General features: G+C 42.3%; 1 protein-coding gene across 1 annotated transcript; it reads right to left on the bottom strand.

The window, feature by feature from the left end:
• LOC120955368 (RING finger protein unkempt homolog) lies at window positions 1-25,950 on the bottom strand. Its single transcript, XM_040376200.2, has 12 exons — window positions 24,481-25,950; window positions 23,912-24,121; window positions 17,832-18,254; window positions 17,535-17,737; window positions 17,216-17,448; window positions 16,841-17,137; window positions 16,643-16,754; window positions 13,013-13,144; window positions 12,679-12,931; window positions 12,274-12,592; window positions 11,172-11,333; window positions 1-11,062 (listed from the first exon to the last, which is right to left on the bottom strand). Exons 1-12 carry the CDS (start codon window positions 24,543-24,545, stop codon window positions 10,868-10,870), a joined length of 2,604 nt encoding a protein of 867 aa, XP_040232134.1. The 5' UTR covers window positions 24,546-25,950; the 3' UTR covers window positions 1-10,867.
• Window positions 25,951-27,739: the final 1,789 nt, after the last annotated feature.

Raw genomic sequence — 27,739 nt, 5'->3', positions numbered from 1 at the left:
TCGCCTCAATTAACTCACTTGGCTCAGTGGTGTAACCCTACTATCAGTATCCGACATTTCCGTATGTTTTATGTTGTTGTGTGATTGTGTGTAGTAAATAAGTAGAATTTGTATGTTTCAGTTTTCTGTGCGCTTTTTTTAAACTATTTGACTGTTTGATTTTTCAAAGAGCAGGAAAATCCTCCCCTATCGTTTGCAAAATTGTTGTTAGCTGCTTTAAATATAAGTCCATCTTTCATTCACTCCTAGGAAGTATTGGCCTGCATTAGTTAGAGTTTTCATCTTTCTTTGTTTCTTTCTTTTATTCCATTATTATCTCTGTAGTTTGAAATGGTTATGTACAGAAATGGGTAAAAATGTGTTTTATTTGTTATGTTTTTTTCTTCTTTTATATGTGTGTGTGTGTGTGTGTGTGTGTGTGTGTGTGTGTGTGTGTGTGTTTCTTTGTAATGTAATATTACACTTCAATAAACAAATATTTGTCTGGCTCGTTTTGTGTGACCGTTTGCATCTTTATAAATGAATTCATTCGCAGATGGTAATTCTGTTCAACCAAATTTCTTCCTATCTATGCCTGCAACCGTTCACTTAGCGTTTGCTCGCTGTCCGCTGCTCTAGGGCACCCCTATTGTTGAAAACGCTGCAAAAACAATTGTGTGCGCGGGTAACAGAGCGCATCTGTGTGAATCGGAAAATTTCATTCTGATATCTGCAGTGGTAGGATATTTTTTTCTCCTTTTTTGTTAATCCAGAAGAAAAATGGAAACATTCTAGAAGACAAAATTAGTTCCATAATAGAAGGCGAAATAAATTCACACAACTGTTGTACCATTCTTGCGCTTCTCACTCTTGTGTCATCGTTTTCCACACCACCGTGCAACCGTCTCGATCGCTTTCGTTTTTTCTTTGTTTTGTTTTCCTTTTTTTTAAATAGTTTTGCATTAAATTGTTCTCCTGCTACTGGTTTTGAATTTGTTACAATATCTACATAAAATATTATTTAATTATTTGTGTTTGTTCTGTTTGCCCGCTGTACCGCGCTGCTTAGCCGTTCGCTGTTAACATTTCCCATTTGTGTTGTGATGTGATGGGTTCCGAAACAGTGCAAGCACTGTACTCATCTTTTTCTTACATTTTCATTAACTCCCGCCCACCCTCAACCCTCAACCCCCGTTTACCCCTGCCGGCATATATTATCATTATTAGATTGGTTTCATATCTATTGCATAGTTGTGAGGGATACCTGCTTGATACCTGGAGATGGGGCCATTATGCTAATTACGTCGGGGTGTTTGTTACGTTAAAATACGCCAAGCTCAACGTAATCATATAGGAGCTCTGTAAACCGTTTGTCTGTACTATTATACTGCGAGTTAATTCCGTCTCGATTTCGGTGAGGGTTGATAGTAATGAAGAAACCAAATTGCATCTTTACGCTTTGAGCCTTCCCAGCGACTACAGCCGTCGGTACGGTTTAGATAAAAATATAGAATAATTACCAAAAAAAAATCAACCTTTGAAACAGTTTGCATCCTAGCGCATTCTAATCACTATAATTAAAAATACCTTAAACTAAAGCAAGGAACGTGTTTTGAAAAGGCAAAATAAAAATTACTAGCAGTGCGAATCACTGCTCCCGCAAAGGTAGAACGCAAACGGAAGCATTTAATTGACAGAGACAGAATGATGCTGGCTGTTCACCCGAACAATATAGAATAGCGCTTGTTTTTTTTGTTCAATTTTATTATTGCAGATGTATTTCGTATACATCCAAATTTGAAAGCTATATAATATATCTTTTATTTGTCTTAAATATCTTTGTTTGTTTGTGTTCTGTAATTCATATATCTCTTTATATATATATATAATATATCTCTTTATTTCTTTCTTTTTCTCTTTCTCTCTCTCTCTCTTTCTTTATGCACCTTTCATCGCTTCTGTGTTCATTGGATTCATTTAAACGTTCATAAATCACTGCTAGCGCTAAATGTGTTGTCATTCTGGATTGTTTCTTTTTCCTACCACTTGACTCTTTTATTTCCCTCTTCTTCTTCTTCTTCTTCTTCTTCTTCTTCTTCTTCTTCTTCTTCTTCTTCTTCTTCTTCTTATTCTTCTTCTTCTTCTTCTTCTTCTTCTTCTTCTTCTTCTTCTCCTTCTTCTCCTTCTTCTTCTTCTTCTTCTGCTTCTTCTTCTTCTTCTTCTTCTTCTTCTTCTTCTTCTTCTTCTTCTTCTTCTTCTTCTTCTTCTCCTTCTTCTGCTTCATTGTCTTCTTCTTCTTCTTCTCCTTATTCTTTTTCTTTTTATTCTTCTCCTTATTCTTATTATTCTTCTTTTTCTTTTTATTCTTCTTCTTCATCGTCTTTAGTTATTTTGTTGTTGCTGCTTTTTTGTTTTCCTACTTATGTTTTAGGCAAATCTACACATTCCACTGTGGCATATACACACACACACCCGCACATTAGATTCATACTCGTTGCACTTTCAATATCATTTTCTTTTCTTTTTTGTCGTGTTGCACAGTTAATAAATAGAATGGCTGCTGCTAATATATAAGAATAGTAATAGTTTTCTTTGTTTTGCATTCATTTTTGTTGATTGTTTGTTTTGTCTTCTCCGTTTCTCTTTGTTTTTTTTTTCTTTCTTAACTGTCCCTCCGTTTAAATTAACTTTCACCTTCCATTTTCTCTCCTCCCTCTCCCGCCGACTTTAGCATAATATAATAGATTCAATGCTCAATCATATAATTTCATATTCTAGTTGGGTTTGTATCTCATGTGTGTATCAGTATGCTTATAACTCCCACAGTCTGTCGTTAGTTGGATTTACATAAATTTGTTTGTATTTTCTCTCTCTCTCTCTCTCTCTCTCTCTCTCTCTCTCTCTCTCTATCTCTCTATCTCTCTCTGTCTCTCACTCTCTCTCTCTCTCTCTCTCTCTATCTCTCTCTCTCTCTCTAAGAATATATTTTTCCTCTTCTTTCTGTGTGATTATTTTTTTTTACTTCTTCATTTTTTTCTCTATAGCTTTTCTTTTAGTTTAGTTTTGTTTGTTTGTTGTCACAAGTTTGTTGTGTAAAGCAACACAGAAAGAAAGAGCATGAGCAGTAGCAAATGGGAGGTATCCAATTTTTCAAAACCGAGATTAAACTGTGTACTGGAACTGTCTACACTTCTCGCTACTACCAAAACACGCCAGGTGATATCCGTTCGTGGTAAATGCTTACTAACACCATCTATAACATGCTGAACTACTGTCGTTCGCCACTACTGTAACGTACCGGATGTGCACTAAATGTGGTAAGTGAATGTTAAACCTGGCTCTGGCTATGCATTTGTTATGCTTCTGTCTTAGTCACTGTGTACCGCCTTTGCTACCGATCATCCGAAGGCTAATGCAACAATAAAAAGAACAGACGCACACGCACACAGATCAATGTTTTCGTCTAGTGTAACCCGCTGATTTGTTATAATTTGCTTGCACTAGCTTTTATTTGTATAATATGTATATAGCAACTGATCTATTAGCGCCATACTGATATAAATAATACGCTGATCACTCAGAATTTGTTCTCCTATCTTTTTTTTTTTTTTGTATTTTGTATTGCATGAATTTCTTGTTTTTGGTTTGCTCATAACTAGTATTTTATAGTTATATTTGTTTGTGTTTTTTTTTTATTTCGCTTTTCGTTTTACCCCATTTTGGTATGTTAATTTTAATTTATTAATACCACTAAAAGGTTGCAGACAACCACCAACACACCAGATGGCGTTGTGAGTGTTTTTAGAGTAGTATCTTTTTTTCATATATTTCTTTTTACCTTTTTATCTTAGTTCTTTTTTTATCTTTTACTTTTAATACAAATATATGAACGTTTGCATAAATCATCAGTGTTAGTAGTATAAGTAAAGCTAGATGTAATTATACGCCCCAGTTATGAACTGTAGAGATCAATCTGCTTGCTGCTAACGTCACAGTACAAAGGTAAGGTCCGGGAGGTGTGTGTGGGAGTGAAGGTGGAAACACGAGAGTCAGTCACGTTGCTAACCTTTGATTAACGGTAGCTTTCTGTTGATTACTTTCCCGTAGTTGCCGTTTTTTTCTTCTTCTTCTTATCGGGATAACAATTATTTTGGTATTGGTTGGTGAAAGTTTTCACGTTTTAATGTCATAAACTGAGTAAAAGATGTGCGTTTCTATTTTTTTTTTTTTTGTCATTTGTCTTCAGCAATAATTGACCACAACGTGTGGCAAAGTTTACACACGCACACACACACTCTCTCTCTCTCTCGGCAGGTTTCGACATAAAACGACACAATTTAAACTTGGGACTTCGCGGGTACATTATCAAAGATTTCTTGCTTTTTGGCCTTTTTGGTGCGGTTCAAACTCAACTACAGCTCAGAAACGTAACGTTAGATTTAAGTTAGTTTAATTTTTGCCCCTTTTTTTAATTAAGCATGTTTTCCTCCACCTTCCTATTAGCAATTCCGAGACGAACCAAACCGAAACCCACAAAAATTGTGAAAGAAGCATCCGTCGTCTTTGTCTTTGTCTGCCGTTGGTTGCATTGCTTATGTCTACAGGCACACCACCACGCTCACTAGACGCATCGTTTTGGTTTAAACTCTACACAGCAGGCAACGGGAAAAGTAAACTCCTAAACTCCCTAACCCGGCAAGAGGTGAAAAGTTAGTCCCCGCTTCATCGGTGGCCGAAACCGGGTGTCTAGGCAGATTAGGGGAAAAAACCGTTCCAAACTATTCGTCTCCCCCAGAGGGAGGGGATGCACACATTGCTCGACATTGGATAAATACCTAATTTGTTTGTTCCTGTTAATGCTTCAAGTTTCGTACTTCATCCTAAACGTTTTTGCTTGCTGCACACACACACACACACGCTCAATTTCTGCTGTCTTTTGCTCTCGGTTGTAAGCTGTCACAAACGGTGGGTTTTTTTGTTTTTGTTCTTTGTATGATTCAGGAAACGCGCACAGTCAGCACTGAACGCGTAGGATGAACGGGAAGAGATTGGGATGTGGAGAAGACGAAGGATACACCACGCTACACGCTACACTGGTGTTTTTTTATCTACACGGGATCTGCTTAGTTTTGCCGCCTGACCGCTCATCCAGACTTTAATCTTTTCTAATTCGCTACACCTTTTCCGAGGCATTAAATTGATTCGTTTTCTGCGCTCACAGGGCAAGATGCCTGTGTTTAGCCGTTTCTGATGCCGACCGCATAAAAGGGGCGCTTGATTGGTATGTAGGGTAGTGGGGTTTCCTTTTCTTGTCACGCAGGGCAAGATGCCTTTTTGGGCCTAGCTAGCGTTAAGCCTGTGTGTTTAGGTTAGAAGCTGTGCCACCATATCCGGAGCATACGATTATCCACAATGAAAATGAAACTGAACCGCATGCGCAACCAAACCAAACAACAGAAACTGAAATAAAACATAAAGAGAAAAATTAAAATTTAAAATATGTCTGGTGATAGGAAGAACGAAAACGAAACTAGCGAGCGAACCAAAGATAGAAAACATGAACCACTTACAAAACTAAAAATAAAAACAAACAAAACGAATGTTGAAATAAATTATTCATTTAATTCACGGAACAATTTCCCTTTATACCTGATGCTTTCTTTTGTGTTTTTTTGTTTGTTTCGTTGTGGGATGCTATTGTGAGCTACGTGATGCGTAAAGAAAATGTCATTTTGGATACTGTATTTGTTTTGTGCCAAAAATACTGTTTTCTTTTTTTTTTCAACATCCGAAACTGTGTTGGAATCGGCTGAAAAACAGCTTGCTGTCCGTTAATGTACCTGTGGTTTGCGCGCTCAGCATTTGTTTCTGCATATAGTAAAAAACTATTTTGTTTTTGTTTTTTTTTTTTTTTTTTGTTGTTGTGTAGTATCATTCGCTCTCGGTTTGCTACTGGCGCTCTATCTGCCCTACCCTGCCCTCTTCTTCGATTCTCCGTCGTTCCCTCCCTGCTTGCTGCTCTCATATATTGATAGGTTAGGTAAAGTTTTGCTCGGTAAAAAGTCTGTATCGAAAATATACGTCTTTTTTTGTAACATTCCGTATGCTCCTATGAGTAAATCAGAATGCATTTCTGCTGTTTAGTTTGAGTGGTGGTATATAGTTTTTTTTATTAATTTTAGTTGCATTCGTTCCTGTTGGTTTCTTGTTATCCATTCGCGGTCTTCCGTGTCTGGGTGTGTGCTTTTCCTTCAGTATCAGATTCTGCATCGTGTTTCTTATCGCACACACGAATAACACGATTTGTTTTTTTTTTTTTTTAATTCTAATGCTGAATCGCAAAACATGAAGCAGGTTTGATTTGCATATTTCAAGATGAGGCGAGAAAATTTAAAAAATATATATAAAAAAAAACCTTTGCTGCATTATTTTTGTACGAAACTATTTACGGGAAAAGAAGAGCAGATATGAAGTTGTATGGACTACTGCTATTGATAACTATATCGTTTGTTTCCCAACATATTATCCACTTTTGGCGCGTATGTCTTACTGCTCGGGAAGGAAAAAGGTGTAACGTCTTGGTGGTAAGCGTCGTTAGGCGCTGCGCTGAGGTGCTCTATGTGTATGTTTATCTGAATTTAAATGTATCTCTGGGACGTTATGGAGCTATGTCATCAACATTATCACCAGCATCATCATTTTTACACCATGTCTGCCCTACACTGCCGCTTGCATACAAAAATTAAGAAATATAGTATGAATAATATTAAAGTGTAATTGGTAAACTAGTAATAATAGTAAATATTAAGTTATATGAGCTGTGTGATTTTGCTTGCCCATAGCGACCTTTCCGTGGCCATTGCGTTGCACCGCCACACTGTAGCACTTGCCATTAAACGTTACGCAGGAACGATGTACCCGCGCGTGTGCTGAGCGAATATTTCTAACAAAAAAAAACTATATTTGTATATCCTCCAATCCTTTTTTGTTTTGCACAATGCTTTGTACAGTGTGGAAAGTGAGGTGAATTGATTACGAACTGCTCTGCGCCACCGGAACGCAACAATGGAACAATGCGACCGCCCGAAACAAAAAGCAAGTAGGAAACGCTACATTCCAGTAGGATACAGTAGGAAACGCTACGCTGCTTCTCTGCTCTGGGTGGGTGCGCGCACAACAGAATCCACCAGTCAGAAAAGATCGTAAAGCAAGCTGCGGGTATATAATTTCACAACGCACGTAAATATATTGCTTTCCAGTGTCTAGCTTACACACGCACACCATCGCATCGGACCTGCCCGTTACACGTAGTTACATAAAGCATTACACAGGTAAAACAAAATTGTGATGTTTGCAAAACAAGCCGATTGAGATCCGAATTGACACGTTTTGTTGCTGTAAAAAAAAATGCTGCGCTCCTACTACCAGAAAAAGAGATCATGTTTCCTGCTCATTTTCTCCCGTTTTTTTTTGTTTGTTTTGTGTCTATTGTTCAATTTCACACACCCACACGCACTGCAGGAGCGATGTCTAGGCTATGTTCACTTTCTGTGAATATTTAAAAAAAAACACACACACACATACACATTTTGCCCTATTCAATAATACATATACTGTTGTTACCTGACAAGTACGTGACGTTGGATGAGATGAAAAAAGAAACGAGTCGAAAAAGCGCTAATATCGATCGATATATGCCGTAGAATTTAAATAATTGTAAAAATTATAATTGTAATACGCGATTGCCATTCTTCCTTAAATGCGAACGGCTTCCCTCCCGGTATATCATATGAACTAAAGATTCCCTCTTTCTCGCATTCGTTATCGGTCTACATCATTGGAAAGTTGCTACACCCTTTTATATACCTGTGCTGCGCTATCATAAATTAAGGATTATTCATTTGATTGTACATCGTCGCGTAATCATATAAATATCTAACACATGCCCGCCTCGAAATTGCTACATATTTTAATTTTTTATACTCCTTATTTATCCGCAATGTTGCTGTAGGGTGACGGAATGACGGGGGGGGGATGAATGTTTTTTTTTTGTTTCTTCTAACTGCTCACGTGCATCCAATTCGGAAACAATATACACCTATTAAGAGATAATATCTATTATATCCAATGATAAACCTTTGTTGTTGCTTTTTTTTTGTTTTGTTTCGTTTTTCTTCGAGCACACACGAGTGCAAATAGATGAGGATTCTGACTACTTGCCCTGTTACTTGACCAGCCACCGAACCACTCCACAGGCCGCATCTGGATGGTTCAAATTAGGCATGGGCAAAACGATTCTTTTCACCGAACTCGAACGAACTAGTTCGCTCACCAAAAAGAACCGAACGCGAACGACGATTCTTTCGTTCTTTGTTTCATGAGGTTTTTATTCACAAAGAACGCTCGTTATCTTTTTCATTTACCCACCATAGACGCATACTGTAGCCAAAGAACTACTCATTCTGCGGTTGAAACCAATAATTTAAAAACATTAAACACTCGGCTGTCTGGTCAACACAATCCATCGCAAAACCGACCAAAAACTAGCATGTAAAAAACTAATACGAGCAAAAATGTCTCCTGCATATATTGTACCCCATGCCTTATACACACTCAAGGATTCTAAAAAACAAAATTATTTAAATATGGATCAACATGATGAGCGCAATCAATTCAGTTCAGTTCATTCGCGAACAATGACTAATCCGTTTGAACGGGCTCGATCTATTGAATTGTATAGGTATAATTTCCATACCAACAGAACACAGATCAAACACAAATGAGCCAGTTCGAACGCGTTCGATGAATTCAGTTGTGTAGGTACGATTTATACACCAACAGAACACAGATCGAACACTAGTTCGAACGCGTTCGGTGTAGTCAGTTTCTTCCAAAAGTCCTGGTCGTTCTTTTTGTTAAGAAACCTCGTTCGTTCGTGCACTTTACCGAACTGTTCGAACGGTGCGATTCTCGTTCATTTTACACATGCCTAGTTCAAATGGTAAACACGCTGTCTTTGGAATTGTGAATTACGAATCACGTAATATTTGGATGGCTGCCTGGCGAATCATGCTACACAAAAAAGAAAGTCGGCCGCCGAAGCGTTGCTCGTCGAAGATTAAATTACTAAAAAAATAAAAACGGTAATTGCAAACTAAATTTTTAAAACCTAAAACCATTGCCTAAAAATGGGCCCCCAGCTGTCCCATAGAGATTATCGCTCATCTATTTGCACTCTTGTCCCTGCTCGGCAACTAGTTTGCTCTACCTGCATTGCGTGAATGATTCCGTCACACTAATTTAATAAATGCCCATCCCCTCTCCGCCCACCCCCACTATTCTTGTCCTCCTTGTCGCTCCAATTCTGCTTGATTCAATATTCGAGCAAGTTATCGCTAACGTGATTAATAAGCTAAACAAGCATTCAATTATCGATTTAACAACGTGCCTCCCACCCCACAAACGATACGCTGCTGTGCTAGCTATCTACTACCACCGCGCGTCTGCCGTTTATGAATTCCTGATTTGTTTTTGTTTTTGTTTGTTATGCTCTATGCAGTGAATTTTATATGCTTCCGCTAACTGTACACCGACATGGTCATGTTAAATCGAAAACATTTAGAAAACACTTACTGAAAACGAAAACAAAATTATTTGTATTCCCTTTCCTTGCCGCCTTCACTTTATACTCTATCTGTATATCTCTCTCTCTCTCTCTTGCTCTCCTGTTTTTCCCTTCGCTCGCTATTCCTCTTACCCTTTTTTTCTTGGTGCTCTCTCCCTCGCCTATCTTCCAAATTATTTTTTGAGATTTTTCTTTATCCGTTTCTTCCTCTCCTTCCTATTTTTCTTTAACCTCTTCCATTTGCTCATCTGCTCCTAATAATGCTTTCTTTCCTTATCTTCGCCATGCTTCGTTTCATAATGCTTAGTTAAATACATAATGTATATATATATATGTGTGTTTGTGTGTATGTATATATTCTACGTTTGAACCCTTAAAGTATTATACTGGAATATTTTGTTTTTAAAACATCTACGTCATATATCATCAATATCGAATTTTGCCATACATTATGCTATGATCATTCTCATCGGTGTACTCTGTTTTTAGTTCGGCCAGCAGGTTGGTTTTACGTGTCAAAATAAGAATGTAAGTATCTCACACCCATGCTGAACTGTGTGGCATTGGCGTCTAGGATACAGGGTGTTCCAGGAGTTCTAATAGCCGTGGAACACTTTATTGACTCTTTCTTACGTGAAATGAACTTAATGCAATGGGAATTTGACTCTTAATGTAATGGGAATTTCCATGGAGCCTGTGCCATAGAGTCCAATTATCAACAAATGAATTTCATTTCCCATAAGAAAGAATCAAGGAAGTGTCCCACAACTATGAGATCCCTGGAAAACCCTGTAAGGGGTTCATCGCAATTTGGGGCATTTTCTGTATTATTAAACGTAATCATTATTACCCCGGTACACGGGCATGTTGTTGGCTGACTTTAGTTTGCTTACAAGCGCAAAGAGATAGAGAAGGTGCGTAAAAATAAAAATCGCTAGCACGATTGTAATTGTCGATGTGAGCCCAGTGGCTTATATAAATAAACACAAATAACACAAATAATGTTACATGCACTGTACAATAATGAAAGACTGTCGTTAACTTAATTTAAAAACATATGCCCAAATACAGGGTAAAATCAAAATGCGCGCCTAATAATAGATAGTGTACCCACACTTCGCCTCAACTACTACTAGTTTCTTTTTTTTTGCTGCTTTGTTTTCTCCACCCTCGCCCAATTCTCACTGCATTGCAAAATACATGCGCGGGTAGCAAAAAGCAAGCCCTGCCGGACCCCGGGCGGGTGTTCCCGCATTGCCCCGATTACGCCTTCGGTGTGACGGGCGTCTGACAGTAAGGACACTCGCGCTGGGTCGTTGCGCACGTATCACAGACGACGTAGTGATTGCACGGCACGAGCGTAACCGAGCGATTTTTCTCCTCGCACTTCATGCATTTGTTGGCCGTCTCTTGGTATAATACTATTTCCACCTCCTCGATCTCTTCGCGCAGTTTCGCCTGCAAAGATGCGAAAAAAGAAGAAGCAAAAAGAACCGGTGTGTTAGTGCAGAAAGTGGTACAGCAGGACGGCCTGCTCCGCAGCATTGCCACTGACTGCGATTGCTACCTGTATGCTTTTCAATTTGGCCAGCGGCATGCCGCGCAAATCGCACGGACGATAGTTCGGCGGGCAACCGTTGTTGCCGGACATCTTCATCTGCTCCAGCTTTTCGGTGAGCGCCTTCACGTGCGACAGCGCTTCATCGCGTTGCTGTTCGGCAATGGCCGTCTGAAAAAAGAGGGCAGAGGGGGGGGGGGGGGGGCGAATGAAAAAGGGTTACATAAACAGTGCTGCTAAATGTCATGAGCCTCACGAGATATTCACCAACGAAAACAAGGAACATATCCGTGGTAGCTTGTTGCTCATTGCTGATACTCAATAAAAGTGCGTCATGACATGCCGAACACGACATGTGAATGCTTGTATCCAACGCGATACTCTAGCTGACAAGCGGAGCTTAATGCCGGCGCAAGCATTATCATGATTTTTTCAGGCTGTGAACAGTGCTTCCAAATGCCACTGTTTCAGTCACCAACACTCATGATTGAAACGAAGCTCAAATCAGATCACGTACACCACTGAGATGATCAGGGGTGAGATTCAAACAGTTGGGCGACCAATCACATGCATGGTGACATTTTGTTTAGCACCCAACTTTTGGTCACTCACTTGGTCACGACATTTTCAGTCGGTGATAATCACGACATTCTTGGAATATACTTGGAAGCACACGCCAACTAAAAGGCCATTCTTTCTCGCTCTGTCTGCTTTGAGTTTGATGCACAAAATGCCACCAAGCATGTGATGGTCGCAACAACTGTTTGAGCCTGACCTCTGATCATCGCAGTAAAGCTCGTGACGCTGACATGATTTTGTTTCAGCTGGAATTTGTCATGACTATGTGACATTTTGCAGAATTGATCACAGTAAAAAAAATCATGACATAGTGACTGACCAAGCGTTGGTCGCAAAAATGTCACGGATCATGCATTGGTCACACCAATGGGTTTGAGTATCACCATTGATTATCACAATTGAGTACGTGACGCTGACATGGATTTAATTTCAATCAGATTTTTTTTATGACATTGACAGTGACATTTTGCAGCACTGGTTGCACATATCTTGGCAGTTTTGGGAGGCCAATTACAGCAGCGGCAGAACATACCTTTCGGTTGCTTTCCTCCATTTGTGCTTTCCATGCTTCGCAGGCAGTTGTCGCCTGTAGGACGCGCTCTTCCCAGTTGATCGCTTGCTGCTGCTGCTGCTGCTGCTGGGGGACTTGCTGAGCCTGTTGCTGTTGTTGCTGCGAAGGAGTTTGCTGTGACTGCTGTGACTGATGATGTAAATGGTGCTGCTGCTGCTGCTGCTGCTGCGAAGGAGTTTGTGCTTGCGGACCACCCTGATGGTGCTGACCGTCGCCGAACAGCAAATTCGTTGTGTTACTACTTATCTCACTACTGAGCGGATTCAGGTCCGACATTCTTCTGCGGAAACGATAAGAGCCGAACGCGGTGGATTAGAAAAAAGGTGAATGCCAGCCGGTTGTCTGGTCTCCCCATGCAACTTTTACCTAATTTCGGGGCTAGCGGACAGACCGTCGCCCAGCACGGGCGAGATGATGTTGTTCGAATGGAAGAAAAAGTTGTCGGTATGGTTGTGGCCGTACGAGTTGTTGCTAAGCTTCGGTGCCGAACCGCTCCCTATGTGATGCGTGCCGAACGGGTCGTGCAGGCCGAACAGGTTCGAGTGGGACGAGGGGCTAAAGTTGTGGCCAAGAGAGCTGCCAGGAATGTTCACCGGTGCGGATGTACCTTGCAGAATGCCTAGACAGGGAGCGACAGAATGCAAAGGTATGCTCATGCTTCAAAAACAAACAAAAAAAGCGGCTGCAATAGATGCCTTACCGGAAATTGAATTGCCCATGGATGAGCCTGGAATGTTTACCGGGGCCGAGCTGCTAGGCAGAAGTCCCGAGGACATCAGTCCGGACATCGAATTTTCAAACCCATGCATATTGTCGCGCCTAGCTTGTTCGTCTGGTGGAGAGGGGGGGAAAAGAATAAATCAATAAGCTAGTTGATCTTAACGGGTGCACAAAGAAAGTATAAGCACGATTTTGATGATTCGTGCGCGTTGTTGTTTACATTTTAATCTGTCATTGGGTATGTTGCAAGTACTTAATTTTCCGATCTCCGAAATTACACAATGACACAAATTAAAGATTTAATCATGGAAGCAGTTCGTGCCGTGCATTCGGAAATACACTGCATGAAATAAAAATAGTACTTCCTTTTTTTGCGTTAATTGTGGATTTACCTTACCGATTATGATTTTTTTCTAGTTCTAAGTGTGAACATAACCTGTGTTACACCTATCAAGCACATTACTTCAATATACAGTGGAACCGCTCATTACGAGTACCCCCCGTGTAACGAATTTTTCACACAACGAGCAAATCAAAATACAGTAGGTGACCGCTAACTGGATGTGTTTTAACTGGAGTGCTTTTTAACTGGAGGTTCGCTAACTGGAGTGATTCTCAGTTAACGAACACTTAAACGTCAAAACGTGAAACATCCGGAATCTCATGAAGAGAAATTTGTCGCAAATGTGCATTTTTCAAACAAATTTAGGGTCTCTTGCCTACGTTTGCTATTAATTTATGTTATTACACGAATTACTATACTTTATATCAACATAAATGAAAAAAAAGTTTGGTATGTTTATTCCAGTCAACGCCAATCAAAACAATCAATCCATAGAAACGTCACTCCAGTTAGCGAACATTGTTCGTTAACTGGAGCTTGTTTACCTCTCAGTTAGCGGTCACCTACTGTATACCTCTTGAGTAAAAACTCCAATAACGAGCAATATCATTTGTGTTCCTGGGTACGTTTTTCGATGCTGATGTGAAATCAATATCAAGATCGGTAAACATTGAGCAACGGCTAAAAGCCATATGGTTCAACGAAAGCTTTTTAAAATTATTTCTAAGCAATTCATTATAAACTGAGTAATAAGATTTAAATATATGTTAAAATAAAATTTTATATTAATATTTAACATATTATTCATTTAAACCTGTGCTAAAATAGTAATTTAATATTATTTATCTCATTTATATCATTAAAAAATGAATAATTAAAACATTAATTATATGGAAATGATCTTACAAAGTCCTACGCATGGGCGATATGGTCAGAACGGGTCTTGTTTGAATTCCTCTATTGTTTGTTTTGATTTAAGCTTTAATAATTTCTCGCCGACAGAGCGGCTGGATTCGCCAGATTTTAATGTAAAAAATAAATTGTCAACGTTTCACCGGGCGATTTCACGTTCATTTCGACTGTAAAGCGGCCTTTACTTGTGCTGAATAATGTGTTTACCAAAACAAGTGTTTTTCGTACAACGAGTGAGTCCCTGGAACGGATTAAACTCTGGTTATGAGGGGGTTCACTGTGTTGGATTTTTTTTTATTTATGCTAGACTATTCACCAAAAGAAATGCGAAATAAGATACAGTAGATGAGCGCTAACTGAGAGGTAAACCAGCCCCAGTTAACGAACAACGTTCGCTGACTGGAGTGACGTTTCTACGGATTGATTGTTTTGATTGGCGTTGACTGGAATAAAAATACCAAACGTTTGTTTTTTCATTTATATTGATATAAAGTATAGTAATTCGTGTGATGGCATAAATTCATAGCAAACGTAGGCAAAAGACCCAAAATTTGTGTGAAAATTGCACATTTGCGACACGTTTCTCTTCATGAGATTCTAGATGTTTCATGTTTTGACGTTTAAGTGTGCTTCAACTGAGAATCATTCCAGTTAGCGATCCTCCAGTTAAAAAGCACTCCACATCCACACATCCAATTAGCGGTCACCTACTGTAATCGAGTTGGAAAATTTTTTTGTTGTAATATATCGAAAACATACTTTTAACACATAGCAAACATTGCAGGAAAGAAAATACATTTCATTGATACAAATTAGTAATGAAAATACGGAAAATTACAGCGGGTGTTACACGATCTACTCAAAATGTTCACAAATAAGTCATTTTAGTATGCCAAAAACTGTCTGTTTTATCTATTTGCTTTTCTTTTTTTAAACTAACAAGATTCAGCCGTACCGGCGAACTCGTTCGGTCCTGGGAACGTTCGCCGCGACGCTCATTTTCACTCATTTCATAGCCCTCTAGATAAAAAATTTGAAAACTGTATAGATTTTGTACTGGCCAACCTAGCGGTACAACCCTGTCCACTCATGAGCGACGAATTTTTCTCGTCGAACGAGTTCGCCGGTACGGCTGATTTAAACTAACCACATGATTGTGCACCGGGTGTCAGATCCCAATTCTCCGATAACGTTCAATGCGTTAAGATCCAATATCCAATGGCATTTTTTAGATGGCAAAGCTTTCCAAATTGTATGTGCATTGTCATGAAAGTAGTGGAAGAGCAGCTCTGGTTCAACTTAACAACTTAATTAACAACTTAATCAGTACTCTGGTTCAACTTAACAACTTAATGCCACACATCAAGCGCAAGCTTCATTTCACCCAGAAAGAGAACGTTTTCACTTTCATTCTTGTTAGAAAAATACATTCCGACAAAGTTAATAAAATTCAGCTTTTGCCACACCATCAAGAAGCGTTGATGGTGGTTTTATTATATTTTTTTGGCTGTTGCAATAATTGGGTATAGAATTTGATACACCATTATGTTTAGCACCGAAAATGGTAATCGTGCGCAAATTGAACGGTATTGGTTAACATTTTTTGTATTCATTATTTACTGAATTGTCATTGAAACCTTGGTTTTGCTGTGAGTTTTGTCTGCGAGGCAAGCGTTTTGATATTTATCATTATCCTTTGGACCAAAGTATATTTTTAAAAGATTGTCCAAGGAGAAATACCATTACCATGTTGGTTTTTTTTTTTGTTTATTTACTCTTATTTTCGAGCGCCATCTGCTACGGTCAGCCCTATGCAAGCAGTCTAATGAGAAAAATAATATTGGTTTTGCATCTTTTTGAAGAATACTTCTTTTCTGATGAATACTAATCGAAACTGAACCATAAACTAAACGAAATCCCGCAAAAAGCAACAGAAACTTGTCTATTTTTTGCGCACCCTTTTTTGAAGAATATTCTATCATAATTCAGAAATAAGAAGTAATGTGCTTGAAAGGTGTAAAACAGGTTTAACGTTCTGAGCTAAAACAAATCTCAATCAGCAAATTAATTTCAAAATTATTGCAAAAAGCAGTGTCGTGTTATTATCTCGCGCAGCGTATAATGAGGAGATAAACTTTAAATGCAAGACAAACAAATTTAAGCGTAAACTTGGCCCTATGAACCAAAGCCATGACCATGAAGATCGTGCCATCTTTCACCCCTAGATAGAGAGGTTGAAAAGATAGCATAGCAAACTGCAACAGTCTGAACTGCTGCAAGTGAGTACCTCCAGTAAAATAAATAACCGAAACGGTAAACTGTAGGAAAAGCAATCATACATATGCTAAAACTTACACATTTCGAGCGGCGAGCCTACATTAAACATATTAAAGGTCAAACACGTCATGCGCTTGCGCTGTTCGCGTTCGATAGGATTTAGCGAGAGATCATTGTCGATTGCAACCATCTGGAAATAGGAAGAAAATTAAATAATTTTTATTAAAAAAAGTAATTAAAAAACCAATCCATCCCACACGCAAAACCACGCCGCACCTGCTTGGATAGGTCCGGATTGAAGTCAAGGTTAGAGAGCAGCGAGCTGGCGTTCGCGCTGCCACTGTTGGCACCGGTCGGGCCGCCGTTGCTGAGCAGCCCGAGCCCGCCGAGCGGATTGCCGGCACCGCCGTGCCCGTTGCCGAGCAGGGCCGACGAGCCGTGCTTCTGCTGCTGCAGGTGCGACCCGGGCGCCTTGTTGTGCGAGCTGTTGTTCGAGCCGAGGCTGCTGGTGCTGGCCGATTCGCTGCTCTCGGCACTGCCGTTCTGCAGCTGCAGCTGGAAGTAGGAGAAATTCTGCCCGCCCCCACCCGCATCAGTACACAGCGCTACACGGCCAAGTGCTGTGCGCTCGCCACGCACCAAACCACTTACCGCCAGATCCTGCGCATCCTTTTTGCTGTGCGAGCCAACGACGGCCGACACGAGCGGCCCGCCGGGCACGTTGCCGCCCCCAGCGCCCCCGATCACGCCGGGCGCAAGCACGCCGCCGACCGAGACGCCGCCATTGCCGCTGCCGTTGCCCCCGCCGTCGCCGGACGACAGCACGGACGAGCGCATGTCGGACAGGGCGAGCGCCTGCGGATCCTCCTCCATCACCATGTACGCTGGAGAGGCGAAAAAGAACACAGATGGGTTAGTGCACTGCACGCATTTGGCTGGTGGTGGGGCAACAGCAGCGCCTTCCACTTACGTTCCACGTGCGCGAACGCACAAAACACCGAGCGGGGACAGTAGCCCGCCTGCTGCACATCGTTACACTTGGTCGATTTGTAGATCTCCGGATGGAACTGCTGCTCCGTGCGCGTGTGACAGTACTGACAGTTGTCGCCGGCCTCACAGTTGGCCGGTTCGCCCCACTCCTCGCCGTGCTTCACGTTCGGGCACGGCGTGGAACTGTGTGCGTGGGGTAGAAGAAACCAACAAATAAATAAAAATTAAATAAACGCCCCCACTCATGATGCGCACACCTGCGGCAAGTGACACCTACCGATACTTAAACTTTCTCGGGCTGCGCCGCTTGTCCTTGCTGTTGTGGTACTGCGGGCAGGCGTACCCCTGCCGGCAGAGCCGGGGAGGACGCTTGCACTGCTCCGTCTTGTAGTGGGCGAGCACGTAGTTCGTGTCCTGCCACTTCGGGTCCTCGTTCATCAGGTTGCGCTCCTTGTCCAGCACGTTCGGCCCGTTCAGGCCGCCGTCGCCCGCGTCCTCCACGTTCTGCAGCGCCTCCAGCTCCTTGATGTCGTACACCGGCGGCCGCTGGTCGTGGATGCCGTGCGCGAACGCACAGTGATGCCCGTTCTTCACGCAGTAGCCGCGCGCGTCCGTATCGTGCACGCACATGCACGTTTTGTAGTAGCGCAGATGGTAGCGCCGCTCGGTATCGCCCGCCGTCCGGTGCAGAAACGGACAGCTAGAAAAGGGACAGCACACACACACACAGACACAAATTAAACGTGCGAACTCGAACAGCGCACACAACCACAGTTGGAGCAGCAGCGCAGGCGACGAACCCGATGGGTTGGATGGTTTTATTTTTGTTTATTTGTTTTTCCCCTGTCCCATTCTCTTCTTAACTTCTGCCTGCAGAACATGGGTTCATGCATCGAAATCGGAGAACACGCTGCATTGTTCTTACTGTTTCGTTTTTGACGACTGCTTATACCAATCATCTGTGAGCTTTGCTAAATTAAGGTCTTACGGGCATTCTTAGGGACTCCAAGCTCTAATGAATTGAAGTTCAGTGTAGGCTGAGTTAAAAATTGACACAAGCAGAACCGGAACCATGATTGAGCGAAGTATCTAGTCGACTTAAGTACCTCTTAACACCAAAGTCCATAGAGTCAGCAATTGACATACTGCAAGATGAATCGGGAAATTATGCCCTTAGACGAGCATACCCAAGACACAATCCATTCTAAAACACAAACCGCGACAGATGCCTTCATTAAACAGCAGCCCACCAGAGCAAGTAGTCATCACGACGGGCTAGGTCATCCAACGCACTTGTGGGCTAATCAATTTGCAGATGCATCATATCACCTGGGTCTTATCATGACTACCCCTCACGACGTACAAGTTTCGACGATCACTAACATCACGGTTGACAATACACAACTCCAGCTCTACCACCCGAAGAGCGTGTCACCGTCGCAGAGGTTGAAGGTACCATCATACGACTTCAAAACAGGCGAAGGCCCCATCCTTTGATGGTAACTTCAATACTTCCGTTAGACATCTTCAAAATCGAACAATGACTCTGCTTGTTCACATTAGTGTTGGGTAAATCTGATTCGGAATCATGAACTTTGAATGAATCTTTGTAATGATTCAATGAAACTGAACGCCCGGTTGGAAGGATTCATGAATCTCAAAGATCATTAATCCTGCGAAATTCACAGATCCATGCATCTTTAGTTATTTGATTTGAGATTCGAATCACTCATTGCTGAAGACTCATATGAATGGATCCAATAGTGTAATTCCAATCTAATCCAATCCAATAATAATGCAATAGCTGTCTCTCACTCAATATGTTCCCGCAAGTCTAGAAGTGCGCTAAGGTGATCCCGAAGCCCGATGAGGACCCCGAAGGGTAGAACACCAGCAGAAGGCAGCGCCATTGGATCTCAGCGTTGCTTGGACATCCTGCAGGGAGCCATGCTGCTGAATGGAGAATCCGCCTACACAACGCCAAGACAAAAGCTATGATTGTCCGACATCGGCTGAGGCATCGGTTACTAAACCGGATTGTTTGTTGAATTTTTCTCTTTTTTTGTACTACTAGTGTGAAGTAGATTAAAGTTAGCGGTGCTGCAAAATGTCACTGTCAATGTCATAAAAAATCTGAATGACATAAAATCCATGTCAGCGTCACTCAATTGTGATGATCAGAGATGAGACTCAAACCGCTGTTGCGACCATCACATGCTTGACTTTTTTTCAGTTCTGCAAAATGTCACTGACATAGTCATAACAAATTCCGTCTGAAACAAATTCATGTCAGCGTCACGAGCTCTACTGTGATGATCAGAGGTGAGACTCTAACAATTGTTGTGACCATCACATACCTGGTGACATGTTGTGCAACAAGCTCTTGGTCAGTCACTTGATGGCGATATTTACTGCCGGTGATCATCACGATAGTCGTGGGAGATATGCGGTGCGTGCTAGACGTTCCGAGCAAAAAAGGGGCATGCATCAAACCAGACAGAGCGAGAAAACATGCCCATTTTGTTGCTTAGGACCGCACGTTAAGTATACTCCAAGAATGTCGTGATTATCATCAACAGAAAATGTCACGAATAAGTGAGTGACCAAGTGTTGGGTGCTAAAAAACATGTTACCAAGCATGTGATTGTTCCACCAACTGTTTGAGTCTCACCCCTGATCATCACAGTTGTGTACGTGAGCTGATTTGAGCTTCGTTTCAGTCATGACTGTTGGTTACTACAGTCAGACAAAAACATGATTATGCATTAAGCTCAGCTTGTTTGTCAGAATGTTGCGTTGTATCTAATCAAGCGTTGGTTGCTAAAATGTCACCAAGCATGTATTGATCACACCTACTCTTCGAGCATCACCTCTGATTATCACAATTGAGTACGTGATGCTGACATGGATTTTGTTTTAGTCAGATTTTTTTTATGACATTGACAGTATCAGCAATGAACATCTGTGCTAACACGGATATGTTCCTTGTTTTCGGTGGTGATGATCACGTGATGCTCATGACATTTTGCAGCACTGGAAGTTAGTTTTCAATGAACTGAAGTCGCTTCATAACACGAACCATCGCCATTGCAATTGTGTAACTAGTCCTAACCTTAACTGATAACTATTGCTAACCTTAGGGTGCAGCATTTGGCCAGTTTCGTTGCTTGCCCCTTTGTGCTTTACCATATTGTCCGCCACCAACGCAAAACCCTGACCGAAGCGCCTTGCGGAGTGTTTTATTTCTATTTATATTGCCTGTGACTGTTTCTTGTGCGATTGCCTCATCATATTAACCCTGTCACTGACCACTCCGCGCGCGGTGGTGGTTGTTGGAACCTGCCAAGCCAGGTATAATTTACCAACAGCCCAAAGGTGCTGGAAGCATAATAAAACAAATCGACGACGACGATCGGTGCCCGCGCGCGCGCAGACGCCGGAGTTAATTGATTGATGCCAGTGATGGTGGTGGTGGTGGTGGTGATGGTATAAGCAATCAGACACGATTGTTATCTGCTACTGATTTGCACATTCCGTTTTAACGGGGGTCACACCATCATTGCCGTTTCCATGCATAAATATATACATATTGTTTTATTGCTTTTGCAATTTTACATCACTACACACACATAGACACTTTCTGCCGCGCTGGTACGATGATTGCCGGGCAACGCGGAAAATGCGCTCGTCCCTTTTTTTTTTTTGTTGGACGCGAAAACTGCGGATCGCGATGTTGCTGTTGGTGCTGTTGATTGTGGATGGAATTGCCGCCATTGCCCGTGGGTTGATTGGTGACTGATCAGTGATATTGGCACGCCGTTAGAGCACCGGGAAGACAGCTGCACTTCACTGTACGGCATTGGAGGAGAATGTAACGCAACACGCAACACTGAGGTACATTTCCCCGCTCGCAAGTTCCCTGCCGGGCAACAAGTGGCCCAGCCAACGCCACACCTGCCCCTGCGTTTTCCTGAGGATTCCTGCCCAAGGCAAGTCTGCGATTGTTGAAAAATGTTACTGAACAGCTTCTGGACAAATAATAGTTTGTGTGTTTCCCTTTTGCGTTTTAACTGTCTGTTCCTCGAGATCGAATAATTTGAACAAAAAAAAAGAAAAAAGAATATGGAACTAACTTGTATTTATTTTACTTTTCCGCACCCACTTTCCAGCCTACAATATTGGCCCCCGCTCCCTCGCTTTTATGACACACGCTTGCTTATAGTGATGGTTCGCATATTAAACAAAAAAAAACAAAAACAAAAAAACAAAATGACAAATGCACACATTTTTTGCCAATAAATTTTAACCTTGCCAACATATGTGTGTGTGTCTGTGAATTGTGGTTGTTTTTTTTTTTTGTTGCTTCTATCGCTCCCAACAAATGCCAACAAACATTAGCACATTTTACGTATTGAGTTTTGGCATGGATTGGATTCTCTCGCACACAAGCACAAACCAAAGATGCACATTCAGTAATACGCCATTTACGGACACAAACACACACGCACACAACTTGCATTATTTTCTAACACTCTTCCAAACGCGCACACACACATACACACAGAGAGACGCACAGAAAGTCACCAGGTTACTTTTATCTTATGGTTGTGTGTGTGTGTTCGTTTTTGCTTGAGCCGTAGGGAAGGGTAAGGAAAGGAAAGGAAGAGAGAGGGGGAGGGAAGAGAGCAAGTGCGTCTCCAAAACAAAGATTACAAAATTACAAATAACAAAGATGGCGCACGCACACACAAAGGAGCGAGCACGCGCGCGCGCACGCACACACACACACACACACTCCTGCACAGCCTTTGACACACTGTGTGTGTGTGTGTGTGTGTGTGTGTGTGTAATGTTACTGCTGGAAGGAGGGTTTAAAAGGGGTGGGGAGGATTTAGAAGGGGACGGGGTGGTGTCCCATGTTGCTAACGTCGCAATAATCGAAACAGACGCAAAAACGAAGGCACAGCAGCAGCAACGGCAAAAACAAAAAGTACGTTAAATTTTACTACCCCGCTCCTTCCTCCTTCCTTCTGTCAGTGCTTCCAATTATGCTCTGCTTCGTTCGTATGATGATTGCGAGTGGAGACAAAACAACAACAAAAAACAAAACGCAACAAATTAAAAAATTAATCGGAGGGGGGGAGGAGGGGGTGGTAGGACATTTTCGCAACCCAGCCGCTTTTGTCGTGAATTTTTTAACTGTATTCGCATACACACACACACACACACACACACATACACACACACACACAATTTCGCCTCGTGGTGCAACAAACATATGGTTGGGTAGGGAGGGGGGGGGGGGGGGTCTTAATGCGGCCGCCCGTTGCTGCAATTGCACGCAAAGTAAACAATTCCAAATCACGCTCATTCGCACTCCTCCATTTGCTCGGTGCTCCTGCTGTGCGTGTGTGTTATTATTATTATTTTTTTTTTCATCAACAATATGGAATGGAGCGGTTTCACGTTTTTCCACTGCCAAAAGTGCAAGTGTATCATTGATGACCTCCCCGCACAAACACATCTGTGTCACACATGTAGAAACAAAAGGCGGCGGGGATGCCACAAGTGTGTGAAAACGCATCCTCCTCCCATCCCCTTTGGTTGCTGCTGACGTCGTGATGGTGATGGTGGTGGTGGTGTGGCACACCAAAAATAACGAAACGAACCCTAAATGTGGGCGAGGAGCTTCCCAAAGCTGCTTTTCTTTTTTGTCCCCGAAAATTAACTGCATTCCATCAACGTGTGTGTCTGAGTGTGGTACTCTATGTGGGAAGCACACACGCACACACACACACACACGGCCATAAAACATACAGGGATTTCCAGCAGTTCTCATAGCTGTGGGACACTTTATTAACTCTTTCTTACGTGAAATGAACTTAGTGTAATGGGAATTGGACTCTACAGCACCCTTGTTGTACAAATCCAACAGGATTTTCCAAGGAGCCTGTCCGAAAAGGGTGCCTTATAGTCCAATTTCCAGCATATGAAGTTCACTTCCAATAGGAAAGAGTCAAAAAAGTGTCCCACAACTATATGAGAGCCGCTGGAAAACCCTGTAAGCGGCCGATTTTTCACGGCTCCTGTGTTTTCGCCTTTTTTGTGAAAAGGGAGAGAGCTCTGGTGTGAAGCAAGCATTTGCTACCTCTTGCACACAAGAAAAGGCAATTTTCTGACTGAGTGTGTGTGTGTCTGTGTGTGCAGAACCTGCTTCTTTTCCAAACATTGTTCCACGCTTCCGACCGACTGTTGCCCTCTTGCCTTCCCGATGCACTTTTCTGAAGCTATTTTTTGTGCTGTTTTTTTTTTGCTCCTGTTCTGTTGACTGTTGCGAAGGAGCAGCAGTTTACTTACTCGTCCCCGTCCGGACAGATGCCGGTCGTCTCGTCGTACTTCGGGCAGTAGTTGTCCGCGCTGTAGTTGAACGAGCCGTCGCGCCGCCGGACCGGGCGCCGCCGCCGCTGGTTCATAAAGTGCCAGTTGAAGCAGACGAACGGCCGGTGCTGGTTGCACTTGTGCTGCAGAAAGGAGGGGCACTGCTCCACGCGGAACTCCTTCAGGTAGCTGGAAGGGTTGGGAGGGGAGGGGGGGTGGGAGGAAAACAACAAATACAAAAATTAGCATTTTTGTTTGAATGGGTCAAACGTGGGTTTTTTTTTAAAGATTATGCACATCCACACACATGCACACAGGAGAATGGAATGCAATATCTCCTCCCTCCTCCCCGTGTTGTTCTTTTTTTTTACGTACACACACACACACACGCATGCACATCGCACTTTTTTTGGCGCTTTTGTACGTTCGCCGTTTGACTCTTTCTTTGTTATTGTATGTGTATGCGCGCGCGTGTGTACAACTATGTGTGCATTTGTGTGTGCCAAAAAACGATGCTTTTCACACTCACACACACACACACAACTTACGTGTAATGGTTGGGCTTCTCCGTTTGCGTAGTAAACAAAGATTTCGTTGGATCGGTTGACGCCATTTTTTTTGGAGGCTTTTGCTTTGTTTACGCTGTAATTGGGTGGGGAGGGGCGGTGAGTGGTGGAAAACTGTGCAATCACTGGCGGGGACCGCTCCAGCTCCCCCACATGGTGTGTTTGTGGGTATGTGTGTATCAAAACACAAAAAAACAACAAAGCCACGAGCGATCCAAAAATTGCGTCTTTTCCTAAACACTTCTTTCCCTCTTTTTCTCTCTCTTTAGCTCTCTCTCTTTCTCTCCCCCTCTAATATCGGTTCCCTTGCTCGAAATGATGGATGAGGTGGATTGGTAGCGGTGGTGGTGGTGGTGGTGGTGCAGAACGCTTGCGTCGTCGCTTTTCCTCGCTGTGCTCCTTGCCCCGCAAACACGCAGGCACAAGCACAAACACACGCGCGTGCAAGACACGATGCTGCCTCACACACTAGCGCTGCTGCTGCTGCTGCTGCTGCTGCTTCTTTGTCACATCAGAGAGACCGCCGCCGTTCGATTGGAGTTCGCACCAACCAAATGTTCCATCAAATGCATCCTCCACCAAAGCGCACATCGATCCCACACGGGGTGTGCGTGTGTGTGTGTGTGTACAGCTACACAGCTACAATGACACACACGCGCGCAGCGCACGCACGGTTCAATCACGGAACCGTGATGAGAGGAACGGAGGGTAGGGGGGGGGGACGTGCTAAATGGCGTTTTGTTGTAAGTTCACCACACTTTGCCCGTGGCTTCCTTCACTATTCAGTTTATGCACGCACACACACACACACAGAAACACGAGATCAGTTGCGGGTGGGGGGGACACCCTTAGACACACGCGTACATCGAACGCGAAGCAAAAACATGAAAACACACACACACAAAATCTGCTGTTCGTTCACGGTCACAGAAATTCACAGATGCATCGCTTGCACACAGTTCACACGCACGCACGCACGCACGCCAGGAGGAAAATAAAACCGAATGCGCTCACTGCGCGCTGGCACGTCCTTTATTCCGTCGTTTCGCGTTTACACTGTATCGCTCTGTTCCCGTGTCTGGTGGAGACGCTGCTGTCTCTCCAGCCACAAAAACCTACTGCTCCCAGCTACCGATGTCAGACTAATGCGTGCGTGTGTGCGCGTGTGTATGGATGTGTCGCTGAGTGCCAAAACTACCCTTTTGGGAAGGCCTTTTTTTGTTTGCTGTGTTGCTGTGTACGAGTGTTGCCTGATGAACGTGCATGTGCTAGGGCCTATTCGGCCAAGGTTGGTAGAGGACCGGAGCTAGGTGGAAACCAGCGACCTGCTACACACCTGCGAGCGCCCGTGCGAGAACTAGCCGAGACATCGTTGGAGCAGGAAGTTTAAAAACATTGGGAAGTTTAATGCTAATTTAGGTAAAGTTAACACTTCAGTGGTGGGTCGGTAAATATTATATTTAAACATTCGATTACTCGAGCAGCTCGGGACCGTGCGGATGCCGGTTAATCGATATCCGCGAATAATGAGCCAAGAAGTGTGTAATTCATATAAAAATTATAAAAATCACAGGTTTTGCTAAGAATTCACCTTAAACCAATCGATTAATCACTGATAGAATATTTTGAGCATCAATAACAATAGACTTAACAATTTTTTTTTATCAAAAATGAAGTTAAAAAATATCACTAGACTCTAGATAGCTACACAATAAATGTGTTTGCTAAGCATCGCAGAAAATGTTCGCCATGATTGGCCAACTGTCAAATTGACGGTTAAGCCGCTCGCCGGTTAATCCGCCCCCGGATAATCAACGTTCTACTATATTTCTCCTAGGTTTATGGTTTGTTCTGTTTGAGTGATTTGATTACACCCAAATAGCCAGAATTGCTTAAGCAGCTCATTTTGGTACGCTAAAGATCGCTGCTCTAATTCGCCTTTTGCAGTAGATAAACAGCATCAAAGTTCTATGTGGGTCTTTCAAACAGCGCCTAAGCAGCTTCCTTATGCCACGATGCCAGGGATTATTTTTCTTTGTGTTTTATTTTCAAGCAAGCGTTATCGATGAAATAAACAACAAGATTTCTTTCGTTTAAACACATATGTATTTTTTATAATCTTTTGTATTGATGAATTACACAAAATTTTACACAATTTACTGATAATTCACAATCACTTCCCTCAATATTCATTCTTCAATTAACGAATCTAACTTGTGCAGCAGCAATGAGATTATTGCCGGCGTCCGTCTTTGACACTTTGACTAGAGCCACCTTGAACCGATGTCATGCATTAAAAAGCTATAAAGTTCCACCAAGTTCAGAACCGTTTCTTAACAAGCCTTCAAGTTCCATCGTGAACCCTACACATAGTGCTAATCAGCCGCAAAGTTCCAAAGAGTACCATGTGCCTGTTAAGAAGCTCCATAGTTCCGCAAAGTACCGTCTATCTCTTAATCAGCCACAAAGTACGACATCGGAACGATTTTTCGTTAAACAGCCCTAAATCAGCTATAAAGTACGAGCTGGCTATTTGGGCAGCCGCTCCCCGAGATGCACTTTTAATGGGGACCGTATGAAAGACTAGAATGTCTGCGTTAGTCGAATTTCACGGTCTCCAGCCATATAAGTCATTTTGCCGAGTAATTTTGCCTGGAGTGATGATTCTGACTAGATATTAGAATTTTAAACCTTCTTGAAAGAATGATAAGATTCGACCAGAACGGTTTTTTTCCTTTTGCGTTACAAGATATTCCATACAAGATATTTGAGGCTCCTCAAGCGCCATGCAAAAAAAAATGAACACTTTGAAGATTGAGTGGATTGCTCAATAAATACTACTTTTTACTCATCGTAATATTTTTACTCATCGACCACTAAACGGGTTCTAAACGGCTCAAGCTCTCAACCTAAAAGGAATCTTAAAAGGCTTCGTTTAGCACATAGTAATGACTGATGCACTCTAAAAAAGCAACAAAAAAAGCAGGTGGCGCCGTCTGTTGGTGCATGAGCCACACAGTGGAGCTTTCCTCGCTTTGAGAGCTTTCTCCTTCCCTCCGCACTAGAACTAAAACGGTGATACGATTGTATAAATCATTGTGATCCATCAGAACTGAAGCAAGTGAGATATGAGTAATGGTCGTTGTTGAAAATACCCACGTATAAGACCACTCGACCATTCTCATAGATTTTTGCTCGGTAAGTTAGAAGGGTACATAGGCTATTATTAGACAAAGATAGG

The sequence above is a fragment of the Anopheles coluzzii genome, chromosome X, assembly GCF_943734685.1.
Source record: "Anopheles coluzzii chromosome X, AcolN3, whole genome shotgun sequence".
In the NCBI taxonomy this organism is placed as follows: domain Eukaryota; kingdom Metazoa; phylum Arthropoda; class Insecta; order Diptera; family Culicidae; genus Anopheles; species Anopheles coluzzii.
This window is presented reverse-complemented; position numbering and strand designations above follow the sequence as displayed.

Bases quoted from the DNA above. Each gene is read 5' to 3' on its own strand.
- LOC120955368 (XM_040376200.2), bottom strand. From the start codon at position 24,545: ATGGCGTCAACCGATCCAACGAAATCTTTGTTTACTACGCAAACGGAG. The intron at 16,755-16,840 runs GTGCGGCGTGGT...TCCTATTTCCAG, and splicing joins ATCCGGACCTATCCAAGCAG to ATGGTTGCAATCGACAATGA. The intron at 12,932-13,012 runs GTAAGGCATCTA...CTCCCTGTCTAG, and splicing joins CATGGGCAATTCAATTTCCG to GCATTCTGCAAGGTACATCC.